This window comes from Thermobia domestica, chromosome 8 (genome assembly GCF_964235325.1).
Source record: "Thermobia domestica chromosome 8, izTheDome1.hap1.1, whole genome shotgun sequence".
NCBI classification, from domain to species: domain Eukaryota; kingdom Metazoa; phylum Arthropoda; class Insecta; order Zygentoma; family Lepismatidae; genus Thermobia; species Thermobia domestica.
The window spans coordinates 113,806,445-113,827,462 of record NC_137461.1 but is presented as its reverse complement, the minus strand read 5'-3'; the positions used below and the strand labels follow the sequence as shown (position 1 = coordinate 113,827,462).

The 21,018-nt window shown below is 35.5% G+C and overlaps 1 protein-coding gene across 5 annotated transcripts in view; it reads left to right on the top strand.

Annotated features, from left to right (window-relative positions):
• Nucleotides 1-16,500, top strand: part of LOC145693155 (Fanconi anemia group J protein homolog) — a 532,733-nt gene extending 516,233 nt beyond the window's left edge. For 4 of the 5 annotated variants that reach the window (XM_081768898.1, XM_081768900.1, XM_081768899.1 and 1 more), the window contains 3 exons: nt 3,469-4,205; nt 10,730-10,794; nt 12,635-16,500. In XM_081768898.1, the coding sequence (XP_081625024.1) occupies nt 3,469-4,205; nt 10,730-10,794; nt 12,635-12,682 (850 nt within the window). In that variant the 3' untranslated portion in view covers nt 12,683-16,500. The remainder of the gene's footprint in view (nt 1-3,468; nt 4,206-10,729; nt 10,795-12,634) is intronic. The other variant, XR_014132714.1, reaches the window with a different exon arrangement.
• The last annotated feature ends 4,518 nt before the right edge of the window (nt 16,501-21,018 follow it).

Sequence of the window (21,018 nt, the reverse complement as noted above, 5' to 3'; positions counted from 1 at the left end):
TTATTACATTGATTTTTTAAACTTACTGATGTTTTCAAGTCACAGTTGTAATTATTATTTTAATAAGTTGGCTAAATATTTACTGTATAGTGTAAACATTTATATGTTTTGAACATACTACAGGGTTCCCACATTCTGGAAAATCAGGGAAAGTCATGGAAAGTCAGGGAAATGGAAACATGTCAGGGAAAGTCATGGAAATTATGCATTTCGTGTAAAATATCATGGAAAGTCAGGGAACGTAAATGTGCAAGGACGGAGTACTGTATGTAAATGTGGACATGTAAAGAGAAAGGCAATGATACATTATTCCCAGTGATAATAGTGATAGTACAGTGTTGCTATTTCATACTGAGGGAATAAGGTAGTCTATGTATGTATGTGTGTGTGTGTGTACAAATAGTGGCAAATCAGTATTACAATAGTGCGTTTTTAGAACATGCAACATGATCAGATCTACTGCAATCTTTTCTCAGCGGACTGTGTCCTCTTCCGCCAAACAACTTGCTGCAGGTGTCAATAATGGATGGGCCCAATGTTAATCATTTCTTCCTGAAGAACTTGAAAGAAAAACTGAATGAAGATTTCCCAGATAGATAGATAGATAAAAAAAAAAAAAAAAAAAAAAAAAAAAAAAACTGGTGTGTGTGTGTGGTTTACATGTTATCAATGGTTCAATCAAATGTGGTATTCAGTCTGCTGGATGGGACTTGCACAGTTTTCTTCGTGACATATACTGTGTGTTTTGTGATTCTCCAGCTTGTCGTGCAGATTACACTGCTTCCACTGGTAGCAAGATGTTTCCTTTAAAACACTGTGCAATAAGATGGGTAGAGAACGTAGCGTGTGTGGAACGTGCTTTACTTACGAACAAATAAAGAGATCAAGAGTAAACCATTTAAAATTGTTGTGGAAGGTACAAGTGATGCTTTCATGAAGTGTAAATTATGTTTGTTCAAGACTGTCTCAGCAGAGTGTGAACCACCTTTAAGAAAATTCCAGAGTCCTGAGCCATTTGTTTGTTTCCTGTACTCAGAACTTCTAAATCTTTTAAGGAATCTAATGACTCGTTGTGTCAAACAAAGCAGTATGAAACTTGCTGACAGTGCAGTGAAGCTTCTTGCATTAGATTTGACATCCAATGAAAACTTGTTGGAAGTAAGAAAGGTAGACATTGGTTTTAAGATAGAGAAACTACTGAAAGAGCTTAATGCATCAGATAAAGATAAACTATCTTTCAGGCTTGAGTGTCGAAACTTTTTGCTGTGTACAATCAAGAAGATTGTGGAAAGGAGCCCTCTGAAGTACAAACTGGTACGTGCTCTGTCAGCTTTGTATCCCAGTCTACAGAAGAACTATCCAGAACGTGCTCAGACTAGGATGAAATGCATTCTACAAACTACATGAGCATAACAGGATATCTGATTCTATAGCTGAGAAAGCAAAGAGTCAGTTTGTCTTTCTGTAATGAAATCCAAGGATACCTTGCAGTTGACTTCAGAGAATATGAAGAGAAAATGTGCAGCACTAGGTGAGATGACTTCTTTGAAAAGGTATTGTCCAAGAAACAAGAGTATGCTGATTTGTGGCATATTGTGAAAATATGTTTAATTTTATCCCACGGCAATGCTTCAGTGGAGGGCGGGTTCTCAGTCAATAAGACACTTATTGTAGAAAACCAAATAGAAAACTCTCTAGTTGCACAGAGGCGGGTGCATGACGCAGTTATGTACTGTGGAGGTGCAGAATCTGTTCCCACTGATCGAAGAATGCTTCTTTCAGTTCGTTTAGCTCGGAGACGCTATGATAAATACCTTCAGCAGAAACGAATCCAGAGTGCAGAGGAAAGTAAAGTCAAAGCTGAAAAAAGAAAAGTATGTGCTGAAGTGAAGAAATTAGAAGCAAAGAAGAAACAATTGGAATTATGTTATAAACAAGAACAGGACGCTCTCGTACAACAAATTCAAGAACTGAAAGCAAAACATTGTTCTGTTTAAAATGTGTGTAATACATATCTCAGACGTGTCACTGTTAGGATTTTCTTGACTGTATATTTTGTTGTTTTGTCAAGCCAAAAAATAACTAATTTCCAATGTCAAGGTATGTGGTATTGTTTCATACATATATAATATTGTTATATACTTAAATATTAAATTTTGTCTAAATTGTTTAATATAATAAATACATAAATGGTAATTAAAGGAGTGTGATGGACGGCTATGGGGATGGAGGAGGGCGTTAAAAAAATTGTATGATAGGACTTACCACATATCTTCCCATTGATATTGAAGAATTCAAGTCAGGGAAAACAAGAATTTGAGTCAGGGAATGTCAGGGAAAGTCAGGGAAAAGGATCTTCACTTTTCTGTGGGAACCCTGTACTACCACAAGTTAAAGAAATGTGTAACTAAAGTTTAACGTATATTTAAGTTTAACATACGTTTAAAAGATCATAACAGTTTCTTTACAAAGTGCTACTTAGAAGTAAGCAAACTATACACACCATAAACTAACACAAAATTAAATTTAAATCTTCATAAAAGTCTTCTACATAAGTTTCTCGCCACAATTATACTTTCAAAAGAAGAGGATTCCAGTGCAAGAAATTTACATTAACTTCCATCATCATAGTAACAAGCGAAATGGGCTGTGAGTTGTTGTTTGTGCTGAGGAAGGTGTCAGGGAAAAGTGAAACAGTGCAGTTAATAGTACATTTTATATTAGAAGCAGTTGGTAAAATGGAGTCTCTGGTTTGATCCCCGGCCAAATAAGTTTTGTGGTGGATAACATCGTGTACTTGAGTTTTTTTTTTTTCGGGATACTCCGTTTCCTCCCATATTATAATTCCACCAATTCTTCCATCATCATTCACTTGCCTTAATCATCGTCTCCCTTAGCCTAAAGAGGATAATCGTGGGGCATTAAACTGAAAGATTTTATTTAATTTTATCTAATTGCTTCCTCATCATTTACTTCTTATCGTTGTTTCCTTTAGCTTTGGCATACTGCACTAATAATTTTTGTTTGTTTCCAAGTTACCGGCAAATGAAATGAATAAGGGATAACGACTGTTGCTGCGGTTTTACAAAAGGACATATCACCAAGAATATCTCAAGATTACTTTTTTATGTGCTCTATTATTATTATTATTATTATTATTATTATTATTATTATTATTATTATTATTATTATTATTATTATTATTATTATTATTATTATTATTATTTGTTGTAGAAGAAGAAGAGCCGTGTATTGTAGTCGCTAACACTCTTGCCTTTGGCGCGAGCGGTCCCAGAGGGACACTTGATCGAAAAATGTAAAAGCTCCGAAAATAGTTGTTTTACTGACCAATACTTGTTGTAGTTGATGCCACTGTCTCTAGTTACATGTATCTACATTAGAAAGAGAATAATCAAAATTTTATTATAGCATCTATGAGATCATTTTTAAACATTTTCGTATTTTCAGTGAAGCAGCCTGTGTGAATACCTCAGTTACGAACCAGAAAGAAAATAAAGATGATTTGGAGCCCCATTCAACAAATTCAACACAAGATGATGTTGAATATTCAAGTATACCTTCCTATAATTCGAATCAAGGGTCAAGTTCTCCTTTGAAGTCCATTTCTCCAGTAGTCAATACTGTGTCAAGAAGCACAGCATCTAAACTTTCGATGAACAAATATGAAAATTCAAGTATAAAAGCTTGGTTGAAAAAAGATCAGAAACGTTTTGTTTATCCGAATGAAGTGACCGAGTCTGTTCATAGTTCTTCTCCTGTTTGTGATAGGAGTGATAATGTGAGTGATAGTGTAAACAGAACATCACACATCAAATTAGCAAATACCCCAACTGTGTGTGCAGTAAGTGATCTTGAAGACAAGAGAGATGTTCGTCAAAAAACAAACGAAACATTTTCAAGGTCATTGTCACAAAGGAAAACTAATCTTTATGAAAATGATTATGTGAAGAGTGCCAAACGAATATTGAGCAGTGATGAGGATGATGATAAATCCCAAAAAGGAAGCGTGTCGAGTGACAGTTGTATTATTACTGCTGAATATAGAAGGTGCGAACAGAATTCTGTTGATAATGCGATTTCTTGCTCGGCGCAAGCGAGTGAAATGCTTTTATTTGATTTTGACGATCCACTCTCATCAACTGATGAGTACGAAACTGTAAGCAAACAAATTGCAGTTTCTTTAGGTAAGTCTTAATTTTCTTTCCATAAGCAGGCCATAGCATCTAAATGAGTGTAATACTATTGTAACTGACACCATTATTTAAAAAAGAAAAAGTTTATAAGATTTAGTTAATGTAGTTAATAAAGATGTTAAATTATTGCGCAGTTAGTGCAAAATTATTTTTTCTTTAGGTTATATGCAAAACAGAATTTACTACCGAAGTAATAATTTCGAATTTCAGCGGAAAAGTTCAAACAAATTATTCTTTATATATATAATGTTAACAGAAGGAAGATATTTCAACGAAATTTGAATAGGAATACGTTCAATGTGTGAGAAATGAAATATTTCTATATGTAATACCTAATTATTGTCACACGGAGTAGAAGTCCAGATTATTTTATTTCTGTCACTGTGTACACACTACAATTGTTGTTCATTAGCGTTAGTATATGTGTGCGTACACATAGAATAGCATATATTTATGGATGAAAAATGTTTCGGTTTACTCTGAAGCAGATAATGTTTATTGTTCATACATCTTGAAAAACATAATTGACGTGCCAAAACGAATTCCTGTAGAAGTTTCGAGGCAGACGTCCTTCGAGTATGTTCAGCATTTTAATCTTGTCGAAAATCTCAAACTAAAGAGGACTTTATTAGACGAGCACGTAGAAGATCGCACAAAAATATCGATAGGAAGCAGTCTAGTGGGTCTTCCAAGAATCCACATCGCCGAGTTTCACAGTAATTAAGGTAATTCAGAAGCACTTGTTATTGCTGCGGTAAAAGCGAAATTATACGTGTACAGTATCTCTGTGGCACACGAATAAAAGGAGCCTGAACAAGTAATGCAAACAGTAGGATACCTGATCAGTCCTAGTCTCAAATAAGCAGGGTTGGGATTGTAACTCCTGGTTGGTTTCAAAGAGGTTCCCAGGTCATTGTTTGGGGTCTGATACGTTCTGGCCATATCGTGGGATTCGCTACTTTGCAGTGTCAGGACGCCTGGTGACACCAAAAGGGATGTAAATATTGCTTTAAAGCGTTCCGGCGTCAACACTGAAAATGCTGATCTCTCACTCGATAAAGGAGTTCCCTCCACCAGTAGATATAACTGAATGGTGGATTTTGGTCCATCGCTGTCAATTTTACTTTACGAGTGAGATATCTCCTTCAGCTTGGGGAAGAGGACCCCTCTCCGCTGATCTAGAGTTAGAGCGCGAATCTTCGGTACAGAAAGTTACGATTCGATTCCCAGCAGGAGAGCATTAAATGTGTTGCGGTGGTTCAGTTCTACCTTAAATTATAGGTCCACATCGTATATAACCTGTGCTGAAAAGGGCCGCTAAACTTCAATAAACAAACAAACAAATGGGGAGAGAAAAATGTGCTTATCCTTGAAGATGATGTAAGGCCATTGGATTCAACGTTAGAGATCAGTTTAGGTATACGATACTTACAGAATATGAATAAATATGAAGATTTTTACTGAATATGGTCATTTTGCCAAAATATTAAGAAATATGACAATTTTAAATACGCTATTCCAATTCAACGTAACATAAAACATTAAGATCCTTGTTCCTATTGTCCTATAAGGCTTGGTTTAAATATGAAATTTCATATTTTGTCTCTGTCTAGTGACGATAACCATAACTGATTTGTTTGAAATATTGTTTTCCTGAAGAATAATCGAAGAAAAGAAGAAAATTATTTCTAACGGAAGACCAATTTAATCCAGAAATAAAAGAATGATCGTTTTCAAAATACCAATTACGAAAGACATAATTGGCTTACTGGAAGTATTAGGTATAACAGTGACAGAAACTCCACTTGGATAATTACAGGATATAGCAAGCTAAATAATTCAACTAACGCAATACTGGATCATGTTACTATTGCACATATTGATGCTTCTCTCGCTTTCACGACTTTTGAAACTATGCGTTATGCGTATTGAAAGTGAACTAAGTGACTTAACGTGACAAAGCATTATTCAACATAATGAAAAAATAAAGTCGAATGGAGACATTTTGGAAAGACATGCGTTTGTGTACTTGCGAAACTGAAACTTCCGTTTAGAGGGAACGATGAGACGAAAATATCCAGCAGCAGCGGTAATTATTTAGTGTAGAGCTTTTAGACTACACTGCCCAGTATGAGTTCCACGGTATTCAAAGGTGTATAAAATCGAATTCAAAATTATTTATTTGGATGTGTTACCTATCCACTTGAAGGGAAGTGAACAACAATTAGAAAAATAATAATAATAATATTATTATTATTATTATTATTATTATTATTATTATTATTATTATTATTATTATTATTATTATTATTATTATTATACAACTGACGTCGTGAGTAAGTCCACAATTGTCGCTTGTATATCGCTATGGTTGACCGTATGGTGGTAGAAAGATTTGAGTGCTTCCAAGATGTAAATGAGGACAAATCAGCGAGAGCACTTTCTAATCTTATTATAAGGCAAATTGAGTACTTCACATTGCGATGTGTATATATATATAGAGAGAGATAATATGTATAAAATTCGTTGCTCAGAGCAACGATGGGAGTGCAGCGATAACCGCTTCACTACACGATATACAAGCTAATATTAAGACGTCTTTTCTACAAGCTTTCTACAGGTTCACTGCTATGCGCATTGTTTACATTTGGGTCAATCCATATGAAGGGTCCAGAGGTGGTTGCTCAACAATCTCCGAAAATTATAAAACTATGAGTGTGATGAACCTTGTGTGTGAGAATGATCAATAACATCATTCATGTTGTCATATGTACAAGTGTTCCTGAATGGCGGTCATCTTTGTTGTCGATGGAGTGCCATTTTTTGCATTTGCAGGCGTTTACGAAAACTACATTTGCTCAGGACGTACGTATCAGACGAACTCCAAACAAAAACGAATGTTTAGAGGAGAGACTGAAATACATGGAGAACATATACTCTTGCTTCTAAATAAATATGCAGGGTTGCAAACCAATACATGAAATCACTTGAAAAAGTACAGAAAATTACACTTTTAAAGGGGCTGTAATTTGAAATGGCATAAAGTGGAGGGGGGGGGGAGTTCATAAGTTTTGTGCTGAATACTATTTTATGTAAAGGGTCTGCAAAAATATCCACAGCTATAATACTACTGGCACCGTAGATTTATGGGGGTCTGAAAGTTGGAGTTTGTGATTTGGTGCCATGTTTGGGTCGTAATGTCTCAGGAGGGCAAAGTGCTCAAAATTGCTGCTTAGGCTACAAAGCAATTCTGTATGTGAATAAACTATTTCAAAAAAATCATGAGTGATATTACATGGAGAAAAAAGTGAGAACATGGTAAAAACGCGATAAAAGCACCTGCGTGACGATGGTCGTAGCTCGGAAAAATTTAAAGGTTTTGATATGTTTCATGCTAGATCTCAAAAACTATGCATGGTGCAGCAATTAGGCCCGCTTTTGTTTGTGTTCAGTTGTGTAAAAGCTTGCGAGTGGAGTTTGTGCCATCTTTCTAGCTCCATGATCATTACCACGTCTACAGAGTGGGCTATAACAGACAAACCAAAAGAGAGAGGAAAGCGAAACTTTGCACGAAGCAACTATAAGGAGAAGAACATCTTTGTATGTATTAAACAGAAAGACTCAACGAACAGCGTTGCCAATCCAATATAAAGTTAAGGGGGGCGCGATGGCTCAGTGGTAGAGTGTTCACCTCCGGCGCTTGGGGTCCCTGGTTCGATCCCAGCCCGCGCCGTGTGGACTTTGTGGTGGACAAACACCGTGCTCGTGGGATTTCTCGGGGTTCTCCCGTTTCCTACCACTTTCTTCATTCCACCATTTCATTCATTTCTCATAATCACCGTCTCCTGTAGCCTAACCCACATAACCGTGGGACGTAAAACTCAAAGATTTCATTTCATTTCATTTCCAATATAAAGTTATATTTTTTTCAAATGGCACTAGGTCAGATTATTACATATTTCAAATCAACGTGTCGAACGTAAACTTAAAATACTACTTTTATTATTCACTTTTGCAAACTAAGGATGTTATAGTATCACAAGCATCGGAAACCTCTAACGCAAGTACAGCACAACGGAGATGCACATAGAAAGCACTTAGTGTTGGTTTCCATGGTGATGGTATGACTTTTTTCGAATGAATAGGAACAAAGTTACCAGGGCTTGAAAATTCTAATATTTTTTTGAAAGCATTTATTTCGAAAAAATGCTGAGATAAGTATCATATCTACTTGCTTTGTGTGGTTGTAATTGTTGTGTGAATTATTTTACCGTTTACAGCACTTCGATATCTCAAACCGTTCCGGAGATATGATGAACATTGAACATTGCTGAAGTTTGCAACACTGATTAAATCGGGTAATTGCGAGAACTTGATGTAATTACAGCTACTAAAAGCTATTGCTGTAATGCTATAGAAGAGAAGGGAAACAACAATCATTTTAAATATTTTTCACAAATACACCATTTTCAGCAGGATAGGATAGATAGGTGTAACGCTACCTTGTGAACACGTTAACTTTCGTAACTGGGATTGGATTTAAATGATACTTTGCTGATACATTAAGTGCATTAACACCGCGGTAGAATTCGACGATGGGTGTCGTGGGTGCAAGGGGGAGCTAACCTCCTGCCATATAAACGTGGCAATGAACATGGAGCTAGAAAGATGGAATAAACGCCACTCGCAACATTTGCACAACTGAACACAAACAAAAATGGGCCTAATTGCTGAACCATGCGTAGCTTTTGAGATCTAGCATGAAACATATCAAAACATTTAAATTTTTCCGGGCTGCGACCATCGTCACACGCGTGCTTTCTTCGCGTTTTTACCATGTTCTCACTTTTTTCTCCATGTAATATCAGTCATGAATTTTTTGCAATAGTTTATTCACATACATAATTACTTTGTGGCCTAAGCAGCAATTTTTAGAACTTTGCCCTCCTGAGATATTACGCCCCAAACATGGCATCAAAATCACAAAATTCAACTTTCAGACCCCCATAAATCTATGGTGCCAGTAGTATCATAGCTGTGGATATTTCTGCAGACTATTTACATAAAATAGTATTCAGCACAAAACTTATGAACCCCCCCCCACACACACACACACTTTATGTCATTCCAAATTACAGACCCTTTAAAAGTGTAATTTTCTGTACTTTTTCAGGTGATTTCATGCATTGGTTTGCAACCCTGCATATTTATTTAGAAGCAAAAGTAAAGTTCTCCGTGTACCTCAGTCTCTCCTCTAAAAATTCTTTTTTGTTTGGAGTTCGTCTGATACGTACGTCCTAAGCAACTGTAGTTTTTGTAAACGCTTGCAAATGAAAAAAAAAAAAAAGCACTCCACCGACAACAAAGATGGCCGCCATTAAGGAACACTTGTACGTACGACAACGTGAATGATGTTATTGACCTTCTCATACACAAGGTTCATCACACTCCAATTTCTATAATTTTCGGAGATGGTCGAGCAACCATTCCCATCTTTGGATCACTTCAGATGGATTGACCCATTTAGCACTATTCCAAAGTGCTCCAAGTATGCTTGATGCTGTATCTTTTTTTTTCTTAGTGGATTTGCAACATTTTTCTCCAAATAAGTAACGCACGCAAAATTTCTTCAATTTCTAGGTCGACAATTACCGAATGTTTGCCCAACAAGATGAAATTATTCGTTACGATTTGTTAGAAAAGCAACAGGATACTCTTTCCATTATTTAAGACAATTTATCGAATTTAGAGAACTTTGAGTTTTGATTTCTTCTTGCAGCTTTTCACAATATTTTTATCACTGATGTTTTGTTCAATGTCCTACAGAATTCTTCATTAGATATTGCTTAAAGAAAGATAACGGAAACACAATATACGTGAAATCTCTTAGAAACCGTTGTCAAGAAATGGAAGAAACAATTTCCGATGTTGAACTCCCAGGAAAGTAAAACAGAAGTCTTTGTTAATGTTTTGTTAAAGTATTGGTACTAATGTATTTTTTGGTAGTAAATAATATAAGTATTATCAAATATAAATAATGAAAAATAAAACACCCTGCTTGGGTAACTAGTTGGTCCCCGCACGTCCCTGAGAGTAGAAGTCTCCGACATGAATGCAGCATATGTTATGGATGCACGCTCAACATCCTACACAATTTTGGAATCGCTTTCACATTTTTCGAAGAGGAACAGATCGCTTGATATATGTTTTAGGATTAGATTTTTGTAATGGTAACATCAGGTTTGCAAAATATCGTATAACAGAACTACATAAAAATAAATTGCCACTTCTGTGTATAGGTTTACGGTTCAAACCTTGGTCGCATCTAATGGACTTTGCAAAACGAATAGTATATGTTTCATCGGTACATACTTTTGGTCTCACTTGATTATACAATCAGTCATTTCATTCACATTCATTTACTACGTATTATGGGAGCTGTGATAACAGTTAAGTGTATTAGAAAATGAGTTACATAATGCTAAAATGTCATGTATTTTTCAATTGCTTTTCAGATAATGAACCATTTAGTAATGGAAAGGACTTACCGGAAGACAAAGCATACGATTCTCCTTCACAGGTTTGTATTTCCAAAAGAGTACACTAATTTAGAATTTTCAATGAATATCCTGTTGCATAAATTTTCAGGATACAGGAAGCTATGAATAAAGTGAAATTTCACTTGTGGATGTGTTGCCAGGTGTTCCAAAAGGACCTCTCCAACTTTGATTGCGTATAAGTCAGAAAAAGGATGCGGCATAATGTTAACATACACGTAAAGTTTTGATCTTTACCAACACATCTAACTTTTTTTTTTTTTTTGGAGGGGGGGTCGTTGCAGGTGAGGCATTGACGAAAATGGCCACCCCTAAAAGATGGCACAGTGTATGGAATGGTGGATAGAGACCAAATCTGCCACCCATGTCCAATGGAACTTCCGGACGTATTATAGACACACACCCAATCACGTCCGACCATCCGGCAGTGGTATACGAGGTTCAAGAAAACCGGAAGAGGAAGACGAATTCTGGACGTCCGAGCACGAGTGAGACAGATATGGAACGGGTACAAGAGACATTTGTCCGGAGCCCAGCCAAATCAGTCGTCAAGCGTCTTGACAGTTACAGCTACCACCTACCATGGTGCACAGGGTGCTACATATGCGACTGAAGCGGCATGCCTACAACTTGCAGCTGCTGCAAAAGCTTCAACCTCATGACAGGCTAAAGCACAAAGCATTTACGATTGAGATTCTGAATCGCATCGACGAGAACCCAGACTTCCTGAAAAGGTGATATTCTCGAACGAAGTGTGCTTTTATGTGTTCGGAATGGTAAACTGACACAATGTGCGGATATGGGGCTCGGAAAACTCCCACGTAACCCGAGAAATGGTGCGCGACCGTCCCAAAGTTAAACGTGTAGTGTGGTCTGCTTCATGACCTTGTGTGGAGATCTTTTTCCTTTGCAGAGACGTCAGTCACCGCGACTGTTTATCTGGAGATGTTGGAAAAGTTTGCATTTCCACAGGTCGAACACCTGGAACCTAATCTTGCTGCAGCAGGACGGTGCTCCTCCTCACTTGGTCGCGATCGTTAGGAAGGCTTTGGACGGCACATTTCCAGGTTGTTGGATTGGTCAAGGAGAACGCATTGCCTGACCCCCAAGGACTTCGGACATCACCCCACTTTTTTTTTCTTGGAGGCTTTGTGAAGGATGTGCTCTACAAGACCCCAGTGGAGGACCTGCAAGAACTGCCTACTCGCATCGGCGCATCACTTTAACAGGTTATGGAGAACATGCTAGACCGGATGTAGGCAGAACTGGAATATCGCTTAGATATTCTGCGTGCTACAGATAGCACAAACATTGAACTCTGTTAAACGGCTAGTATAACGTCAGGTGTATGTGAATGTTATGCCGCAAACCGCACCTTTCTATCAATCTCCTTTTCGGATTTAAACGCGATCAGATTTAGAAAGATCATTTTGGAACACCCTGTATCGTAAGATTGTTTTAATACAAGTATTAAAAAAATAAATAAATAAAAATAAAGACAGATTCTCGTATCTGTGTGAACCAACGTGATCTAATCAAATTAGAAGAAACCATTGCAGATCATTCACTGTAAATACGTAACACTATCTGATAAATAGTTTTCCCTACCAGTTAATAGAATCAATGAAACTCTTTATTCATAAATAAATAAAATTTATGGAAATTCTTATTTACATTGATTTCAATAATATAAATGTTGCAAATTTAGTGTAGTTTATAAGTGTTTGCCTCTGAGCATGTGAAAATATAATGTAACAAGTACATAAATTCGAATAATGATTGCACGTTTCCAATGTAGTGTAAAAAATTTAATTTCAACACAGAACTTTAAATGTATTAATTTTACTGCATTTTTTTTTCCAGAGTCCTAAACTAGAAAGAAAAGTGAAGAAAAGGTGCTTCAGGCGGTAAAATATTGATGCCCCAGTGTAATTAATTGTTTCATGTGTCAAAGAAGGAATATGACTGTTATGTCACACTGTGAAAGCAACACATCTTAACTGTTATATGAATCCAATAATTAATGAATTAGCATACTTGTATTGTTGGTAACGCAGTGTAGCAACGTAAAAAAGTAAGCCCGTAAGCCTGAAATTTAACGTTCTTCGCAGAAGTATGTAGGAAATTCGAAGGATAAGCAGATTGGGGTTTACGTTTTATTTTTACTTACGCTCGATGAATCATGTATAAGCTGATAATTGCTACTGCACTCTAATTGTTGTAGAACTAGTATAGATATTAATGAAATTGGTGGAATTTCCGGCAACTAACTCCATGTAGCTTTGTTGCAAATACTAAAATCTAATAGTAATTCGGATTTAGAATAATGATAAGAGCATTCAATTCGTTGAGATGATTTGACAGCAATTATCAGTATGATTTTACCTGATACCAGTACTGTCTGTAACAGATATTATTTTATTTCTGCGTCTGTCGGACATATTCAGTAAATAATTCAGGTTTTCAGAATGGTAATGGCAATTGATTTGCAGCATTAGTAAGAAACAATAGCGGAAAGCTTCGTAAAATGATAAGTATTGTAATGTGAAATGCATCTTTCAGATATTTTGATTTTTAGTGTTTGATCTTTTAAAGAAAATAATGGATGGTCTTTCTTAAGAATCTTACACAAGCAGTCTGTCTGTAACCATTTTCAGTTCCATACTTTTATCCGACTTAAGGAATAATAATAACACCTACCTTTATTTACATTTTTCCAGATAGAGGCGATCAGCTTAACAGGAACTATAAGTCCGTCGTACCTCAATATATCCTCTGTATGTGAATAAATGTCATTTGTTTTTAATATTTCAGCTAAAAATGTCGGCTTTAATCACGAAGATAGAATGAAATAGCTTTAAAAATTTTGGGAAGAGGAATGGAGAGTCGGTTGTTGCACGATCATAACATATAAAACAAATAGCAGTATCGTAGTGTATACCACGTGAAGGAGTTTGGTTTTTCAATGTACAAAACGTTATTTTTTTTAACGGCTCAACAATGGAAGTACCCCGTCAACAATTCTGCGCTTTTCTCCTTGTCTATCACTCTTAATGGGAAAACCTATGTTGTACTTTGCGAGGAGACCGGGGGTGGCAATACAAACTTCAATTGCATGCCGCCTCAAGTTTCTTCTCAAAAATGCATTTCCCATCACCCTCCATTCCCCACTCAAAAACTTTAGTGTGCCAGCTGAGTATTTTACTAATAGGGTGATATTTTCTCAATTAATATTGAAGCCGGATGTGGTAGATTCACACTTCTCCGGTTTTATTAGAGAGATTAAAGTGGAGATGGAATATATTCTTGGAACGCTTAATCGATTAAAAAAAAAAAGGCTTCCCGCTATCTATTATTGTTTTTGTTCTATAGTGATCTATGATAAAACCGGAAGTGGTTCATTTTTACCACTCCTTAAAAATTAATTGGTTGATTAGGTTATATCCTTGTCCTTATATCAGTGAGGTTAAATGAGATAGGACCTGTTGTTTAAAGTGGGGGTCCGAACCACTACTTGGTTTTGTATCCGAAGCAAATGTTCTTACTGGAAATCGAACCTGGGACAACGCGTGGTAGCCTCTCGCTAATCAAAGAGTAGCGCCCCTGCTTTTGGTGCAAGAGGTTTAAGATTCGATTCTCAGCGGTGGTTCAGATCCTACTTTAAACTGCACATCTCGTCATATATATATATATATATTCACAGTTGACAAAGGATGTAAAAAGAAATGATCCATTCATCAATCACTGTCATTTCTTGCACCTATTAAGCCAATTGCGCCGTCCTGAAACAGAGAAAGTCATAGTTCAGAACCATCATCTCAACGAATCTTTGTTTAGACAACTATCACAGTTATGCGGAGACCTTTGAGTTTCATTGCGGTGTGCTTCTAAGCTCACGTAAATAGAATGATCTATCCTTCATAACCTTGATGTTTTAGAAGGACAAAACAAAGATCGATTATCAAGCATATCTAATTGCCAATTTCGTCAATACTCATTTGGATTCCAACAACTTTTATAGTACAGTTTTAAATTCCATTGCCTATTTCTCTCCTCAAAGCCTTTAAAATAGGTTCATCGTATGATGTTTTTGTGATCAAAATTGACAATTGAAGAAATTACATTTACTCACGTACGGAAGTGTAATGATGTAAACTCTATTACTCTTATTGTGTCCTCAGTTCATATAACGAAGACAAGATTTCATTGTATCTTTCTATCTTAGACGACAAAATTTCAACATTACCATGCACAGGAAGCGTATTAATTAACTAATGTCTTTTTAACCTCAAGCATATACAAATTTGTGTTATGTTAAGTTTTTCAATAAATAGGATGTTTGCGTATTATCAGCATTGTTAATGCACCTTGTGTTGATAGCTGTGATACGTTTTTTTAAAACTTAACTGGTAGAACTTTCATACTTTCCTGAAGTTTATTTTCAACAAAAGAGAAAAATGACATAACAAAAATGTCTAAATACCAAACAGAAATAATTTTGTCAAATAAACTTCTAAAATATTACAAAATCTTTTCGATTTTTAAAAATTTGCAAATGTCTGCTGTGTTGAAATTTGTTACTTCTGTAACAACAATTTTCAATTTGACTTATGTTTATAAATCGGCATTTTATTGTAAAGAACGGAAGATAAAATAAAAAAAAATATTTAAAACATAATGAGTGAGATGGTATTATTTTGTATAAGAAATTCATTAAATACAAATTCGATGTATTTATATCTTAATTTGTATTGTGCTGGTAGTATGAAAGAACTTTGAAGAAAGCATCATGTACTATTTTCAAAATAACTTAGAAACTTCGCAATTAGACATACTGTTGATATGCATTAAATAAACACTGTTGATCGTAATCCGATTTAAAATTTTATTTTGAAGAGTTGAGCATAAAGCTGACCATGTTTAAAATTAAACCCTGTAAGTAGTGTAATCGTTTTTAGAACAATATGTACAAATTCAAATGAAATTGTAACTGATGTAGAGGTTGGATATTGATAAATAATTATATATTTGATATTCTGTTTAATAAAAAAATCCATTGTTATTACTTTTTTTTAATGTTTTGTGCACTCAAGGTAAATTAAAATTATTCTGAGTGTGTGTAATGTGAAAATTATTTTATATTCAAACCAGTTTTACTATTTGGTGTCTGTACTTAGAACAGTATTTTTAAATCTCTTTATTGAAAATAATATTTGTTATATTTTGTGAAGAATAACTACAATGAAAATATGTATTTTCATACATATTTTAAATAATAACTAAGAGAGTTAGTATATATATATATATTTTGGGCTCCTGTTCTATGTAGGTTATTTCTTGTGGTCTGGTTAACAAATTTATAAAAAACATATAATCAGAATATATATATATACTTTCGAATACTCAGTTCACAAAAGAGTACCATGAATATCCTAATGATGTTCCATGTAGAAAGATACAAATATATTTTGTTATATTTCATTGTTTACTGAAATTAAAAACATATATGACAAAATATCTTTTAAAGATTATCTCTCCGAGTGTTTTCTGTGGGGAGAACCTGAAGGAAACGTTGCTTTCCTATTTTTCATGTATCATGATAATAAGTTTTCGCACTTCGAGCTCTAATCTGTTCTTTAAATGTATGGTGAAAATTTGTAAAAGCCTTATGTATTTTTACACTTAATAGAAGTTTGTTACAGTACATAAAGAAAAGTGTATTTCGTAAAGCATGCTTTTTATTACTTATTTACCTTACGTTCTTCTGGTCTTCCCATAAATTAACCGAAAAGAAAGAGCATTTGCGTTGGCTCATAGTGACCGCAAGGAATCGTGGAGCCTGGGCTCTACACCAATCATAGAACTACTTTGCCTCATGTGTGATGCATCGGAAGAACTCGGCACAGCTCGTAGATTTGCCTTCGAACGCACACTTGAAAAAACATGAGCAACAGAAGTGCACCAACAATGTTGTCAAACTTAAAAGACATGGCGAACGAGCGACAGAGAAACAGCACTTAAAGAACTATCATACAAACACTAACAATTATTCGAATTAAACGGTAATAATAATAATAATAATAGCAAAAATATGAAACATCGACAATAATAAAAATAAACAAAACGAAACTTAGCGGCAACCCGACAATACTGTACCTCCAGGAGATGATTTCCATATAGCGCGAGAAACGAGGCTGGCAAAATTTCATAAATGAGGTTGACGACTGGCACACACTATCGCGTTCTATTGGGTGCTAAAATCAGTAGATCAAGGTTAAGCTTCACAACTCCGTGCGACTACTATAGTCCTGCTGTAAAATTTGCCATTCAGAGCCATCACTTATCATCTCATGTAGCTATGGGGACACGTTTTATAGAAACCAGCAAATTTGAAAAAAGATATGAAAGTCAAATGGCACAAGGTGAACTGCATAAGAAAATGAGTTGAGTTTAACGTTCCTTTCAGCAGCGAGGCTATATGAGACGGGGCCTACTGATTAACGTGGAATCCGAACCACATGAGCTCCCGCCCGGAATACATAAAAAAAAAAAATGAAGAATAATTTCGTAAACACAGAAGAATGTTTCAATTTGCTTGACGTGGTAGTTGTAAACAAAAGCACTGCCTTGCAAGACACATGATATCTTTCAAAAGCATAAGTTGTTTTTAGATTACAGATGGAAAAAGAAAAGATAGCTGAAACAAGGAGAAAAGCTGCTGTTCTGGACGAAAAATAAATACAATTGACGAAAATAGTATAAATCGTTGTTGTTAAATGAACCAATGTATTTTGAAGAAGTTCTATTAAGTAAAAGAATCAAAAAGTAAGTTACACAATACTTAGGGACAGGAGTTTTTCGCAATTTGAAACTAAACATTTCGCATTTGAAAATAAAAATTTCGTATTTTGTCGCATTTTGAGATATAAACTTTCTCATTTTGTCGCTAAGTAATCTTTTTCACTTTGCCTTCTTTTGCGCATTTGCAAAACCTTCCAATGTAATTTTGTCACTTCGTACTGTTTGGTCCATATTCAACTTTGTCTCTGTTACGTTTATGTGCTGCCGACTTTATATGCTTTTCTCCATTCGTGTATCTTTCTTTCTTCATTCAACGCGTGAATTAGGAGCCCCGATGTTTCAGTGGTAGAACGTTCACCTCTGGTGCATGGGGTTCCTGGTTCGATCCCAGTTCGTGCCAAGTGAACTTTGTGATGAACAAACACCGTGTGTGTGCGTTTCCTCGGGGTTTTTCCGTTTCCTTCCACTTTCTTCATTTCTCATCATCACAGTCTCCTTTATCCTAGCCGGCATAACAGTGGAACGTAAAACTTAAAAATTTCATTTCATTTTCTCAATGCGTGAATTACAAAATTTACACATTAACATTTGGATATCACTTACGTACAAGCCTTCACTGGCAAATTTATTTGCGCGATCTTGTACCGTCTCCTTTTTATTCGCCATTTTTTAAATTATAAACTCTTTCAGCGTACGTATTCGACAAAAGCACTGAATGAGAATTCTGCTGTTTCGAAACGACGCTGAATGCTCCACAACTACCAGCTATGAACTTGAAACGAAAGTTAGTAGTAATCATCGTTGCCAATTGCAAAAGGAAAACGTTGCTTGAAAAATTGTACTTTTTATTTTCGTATTTTAACAACTGAAGTTGACGTTTTAATAATTTTGCAATTTGTCGCCTTTTGTGGCATATTTCGCTCAAAATGTTAAGTTATCGCATTGTGTCGCGACTTCAAAATTACCTATTTCCTTACTCGATCTGATGTAGTTCGTTGAAAAATCAACTCTCACCTTTGTCGGAAAACTTTCGCGATTTCGCAACTTGCGAAAAACTCCTGCCCCTAATAATACTCATATGGTCTCCCTAAAGCTCGTATATACAAATATATTTAGCCTTGACTATTTGGAACAAAATAATGTACTCGTACATGAATCGGGAGTTTATATTATATGATTCCAAGAAACTTAAATATCATAGTTGTCTTCAATGGCCACTCTGCAGTAAGCGCAGAAAAATGATGGAACAACACTTGAAGTTAAGCAGAGTAAATGGAAGTTATATGAGTAGTGATATAGTAATCATTTTGAGGGTATCTGGGAGATGTTTCGGACATCTTGATTTGTTAGTCATCTGTTTTAGGGGTTTTCATTGCTCATTCCTTTCTCGCTTGGAGAATGGGTTGCTATTACTCGCACAGCTTCCATTTACTTGAAATTTTAGAAGTAGAGAACAGAAAAACTAATCACATCACTAACAACTTAATTGATAAAGCAACGATAGGAGCGGGACATAGACGTTCGAGTTCCCATCAGTTCAGATTCAGATTTTTAGTTATTCTGTTGATACAGGCTATTTTATTGATCTTTAAATCTAATACCCACTCGTCTTCAACACGGGAGACCCGGGTTCGATTCACAGCGGAAGCTAGTGAGGTTCGGATCCCACGTTAAGCTGTAGATCCTCGTCTCATATGGACTCGGCACTGATAGGGGCGTTAAATTCCGAACCAACGAAACAATCTTTGTATCTAATAGTATGCCATTTTAAACTTGAGTGCTTTTTCTTGCTTTTCGTGCGGGGACCTGAGTTTATTTCCCATTGGGAATATACGTGTATCGAGAACCACTTGTAATGACGTTTTTCAGCGGTACGGAGCTGCGTATCCTTTGTTGGTGTTTGCGATAAGCCCAACTACGTCTATAGCACATAAATCATTTTAATGAATTCAGGTAATTTAAAGCTGCAGACTACTAAATATTTCTGAAGAACTAATATTTTTTTCTTTTGCCCGTTTTTCGTAAGTAGAAAGAGGTAATAAAATGTAACTTACCACAATAATAGATAATGTTATTCTACACCCGAAAATACGAATCGGAAGAATTTTCAGTGTTGCCATCCATAGAAATTACAGTGTAACCAGAATTTGAATTACTCAAAAATCTAGGTAAAGGCAGCGACTAGAAAAATGAACTCAACGGTAATTGATGTCTTATCATGCTGTCTATGTTTCTTGTTTACTACTTTTTAAATAATATTTCTATTTATTTTGTAATAACTTACTTACTTTGTTAGGTTTATAAAATAAATAGAAATATAGCAAAAACAGAAATGAAATATCCCTTTTATCACAATACCTTTTTATTATCACAATAATAAAAATATATATATTAAAACATTAAAAAAAAGATTCATTAATGCATAATGTACGTTGTCTATTACAACTACCATACTGAACTACGTAATCGTTCCCATACAATGAAAACTAATTTTAGTGAGAATTTGTAGATCGTGGTGTAGGAGTGAAGAATTGCAAGAAAGTAGCTGGAACTCTGTTCATAGCTTGAAAGAAGTCTCCAATAGGATTTCTTTGGCCCTGGAATGATGGGAGCGGTGGAATTAGCTGAGGAAATTGCTCAATAGCCTGAGCAAAATGATGGGCTATATTCTGAGCTGCTCCTATAAATTGATTTTCTGTTGAAGTTGGATTATTGGTTTCAGTGGCTCGTTTATTTCCAGTATTTGTAAACCATGGTCTCCACGGTCTGTTGAACTGGAATGGTAATGTTACAATATTGGGATTGTAAGTTGGCAGAACAATACCTTGAGGAAGATCTTCTAATATATTGTTGTTGCGATCATTTGATGGTGCAGATATTGATTTTTCGATCATTCTACGGTTTTTGGCATTTGAAATATCGTAGTTTCTCAAACCAGCTTCTGCTTGAATACTGCTGTGAATCTGTAAAATAAATAAATAAATATAGTAGTATATAATTTTCATGTATTAATTTCAAATTATCTTGCAGTTCAAAAGCAGCTGTTTCCTGAAACGTTTATCAAAGTAAGTTTTTAACTAAATTATTTATTTTGTTAAGTGTATTTCAGTACGAAGGCGCACAGTTGTAAATCATGTTGCTGTGAATTCGACGACAGATCACGCTATATGCGTAATTTTTCCTCCTCTCCTGTTTAATTCTCTCCTCTCCGTGATAGTCATATAGTTTTAGGTAGAGCCTCAATAGCAATAATAAATATTTCATCCCAATTCTTACTCAAATTTCGGACAGGCGAGGGAAAGGAACAGTGGTGACTTTCCAGTATTTGTGTCTAATTGGTGATATGTCAATATTGGTATATCTGCCTCTGATAAATGGGAATACTGAAAATGTATCATGAAACTGAAAGAAAAATGGGATGATGTTAATTGTTTCAATACGAAACG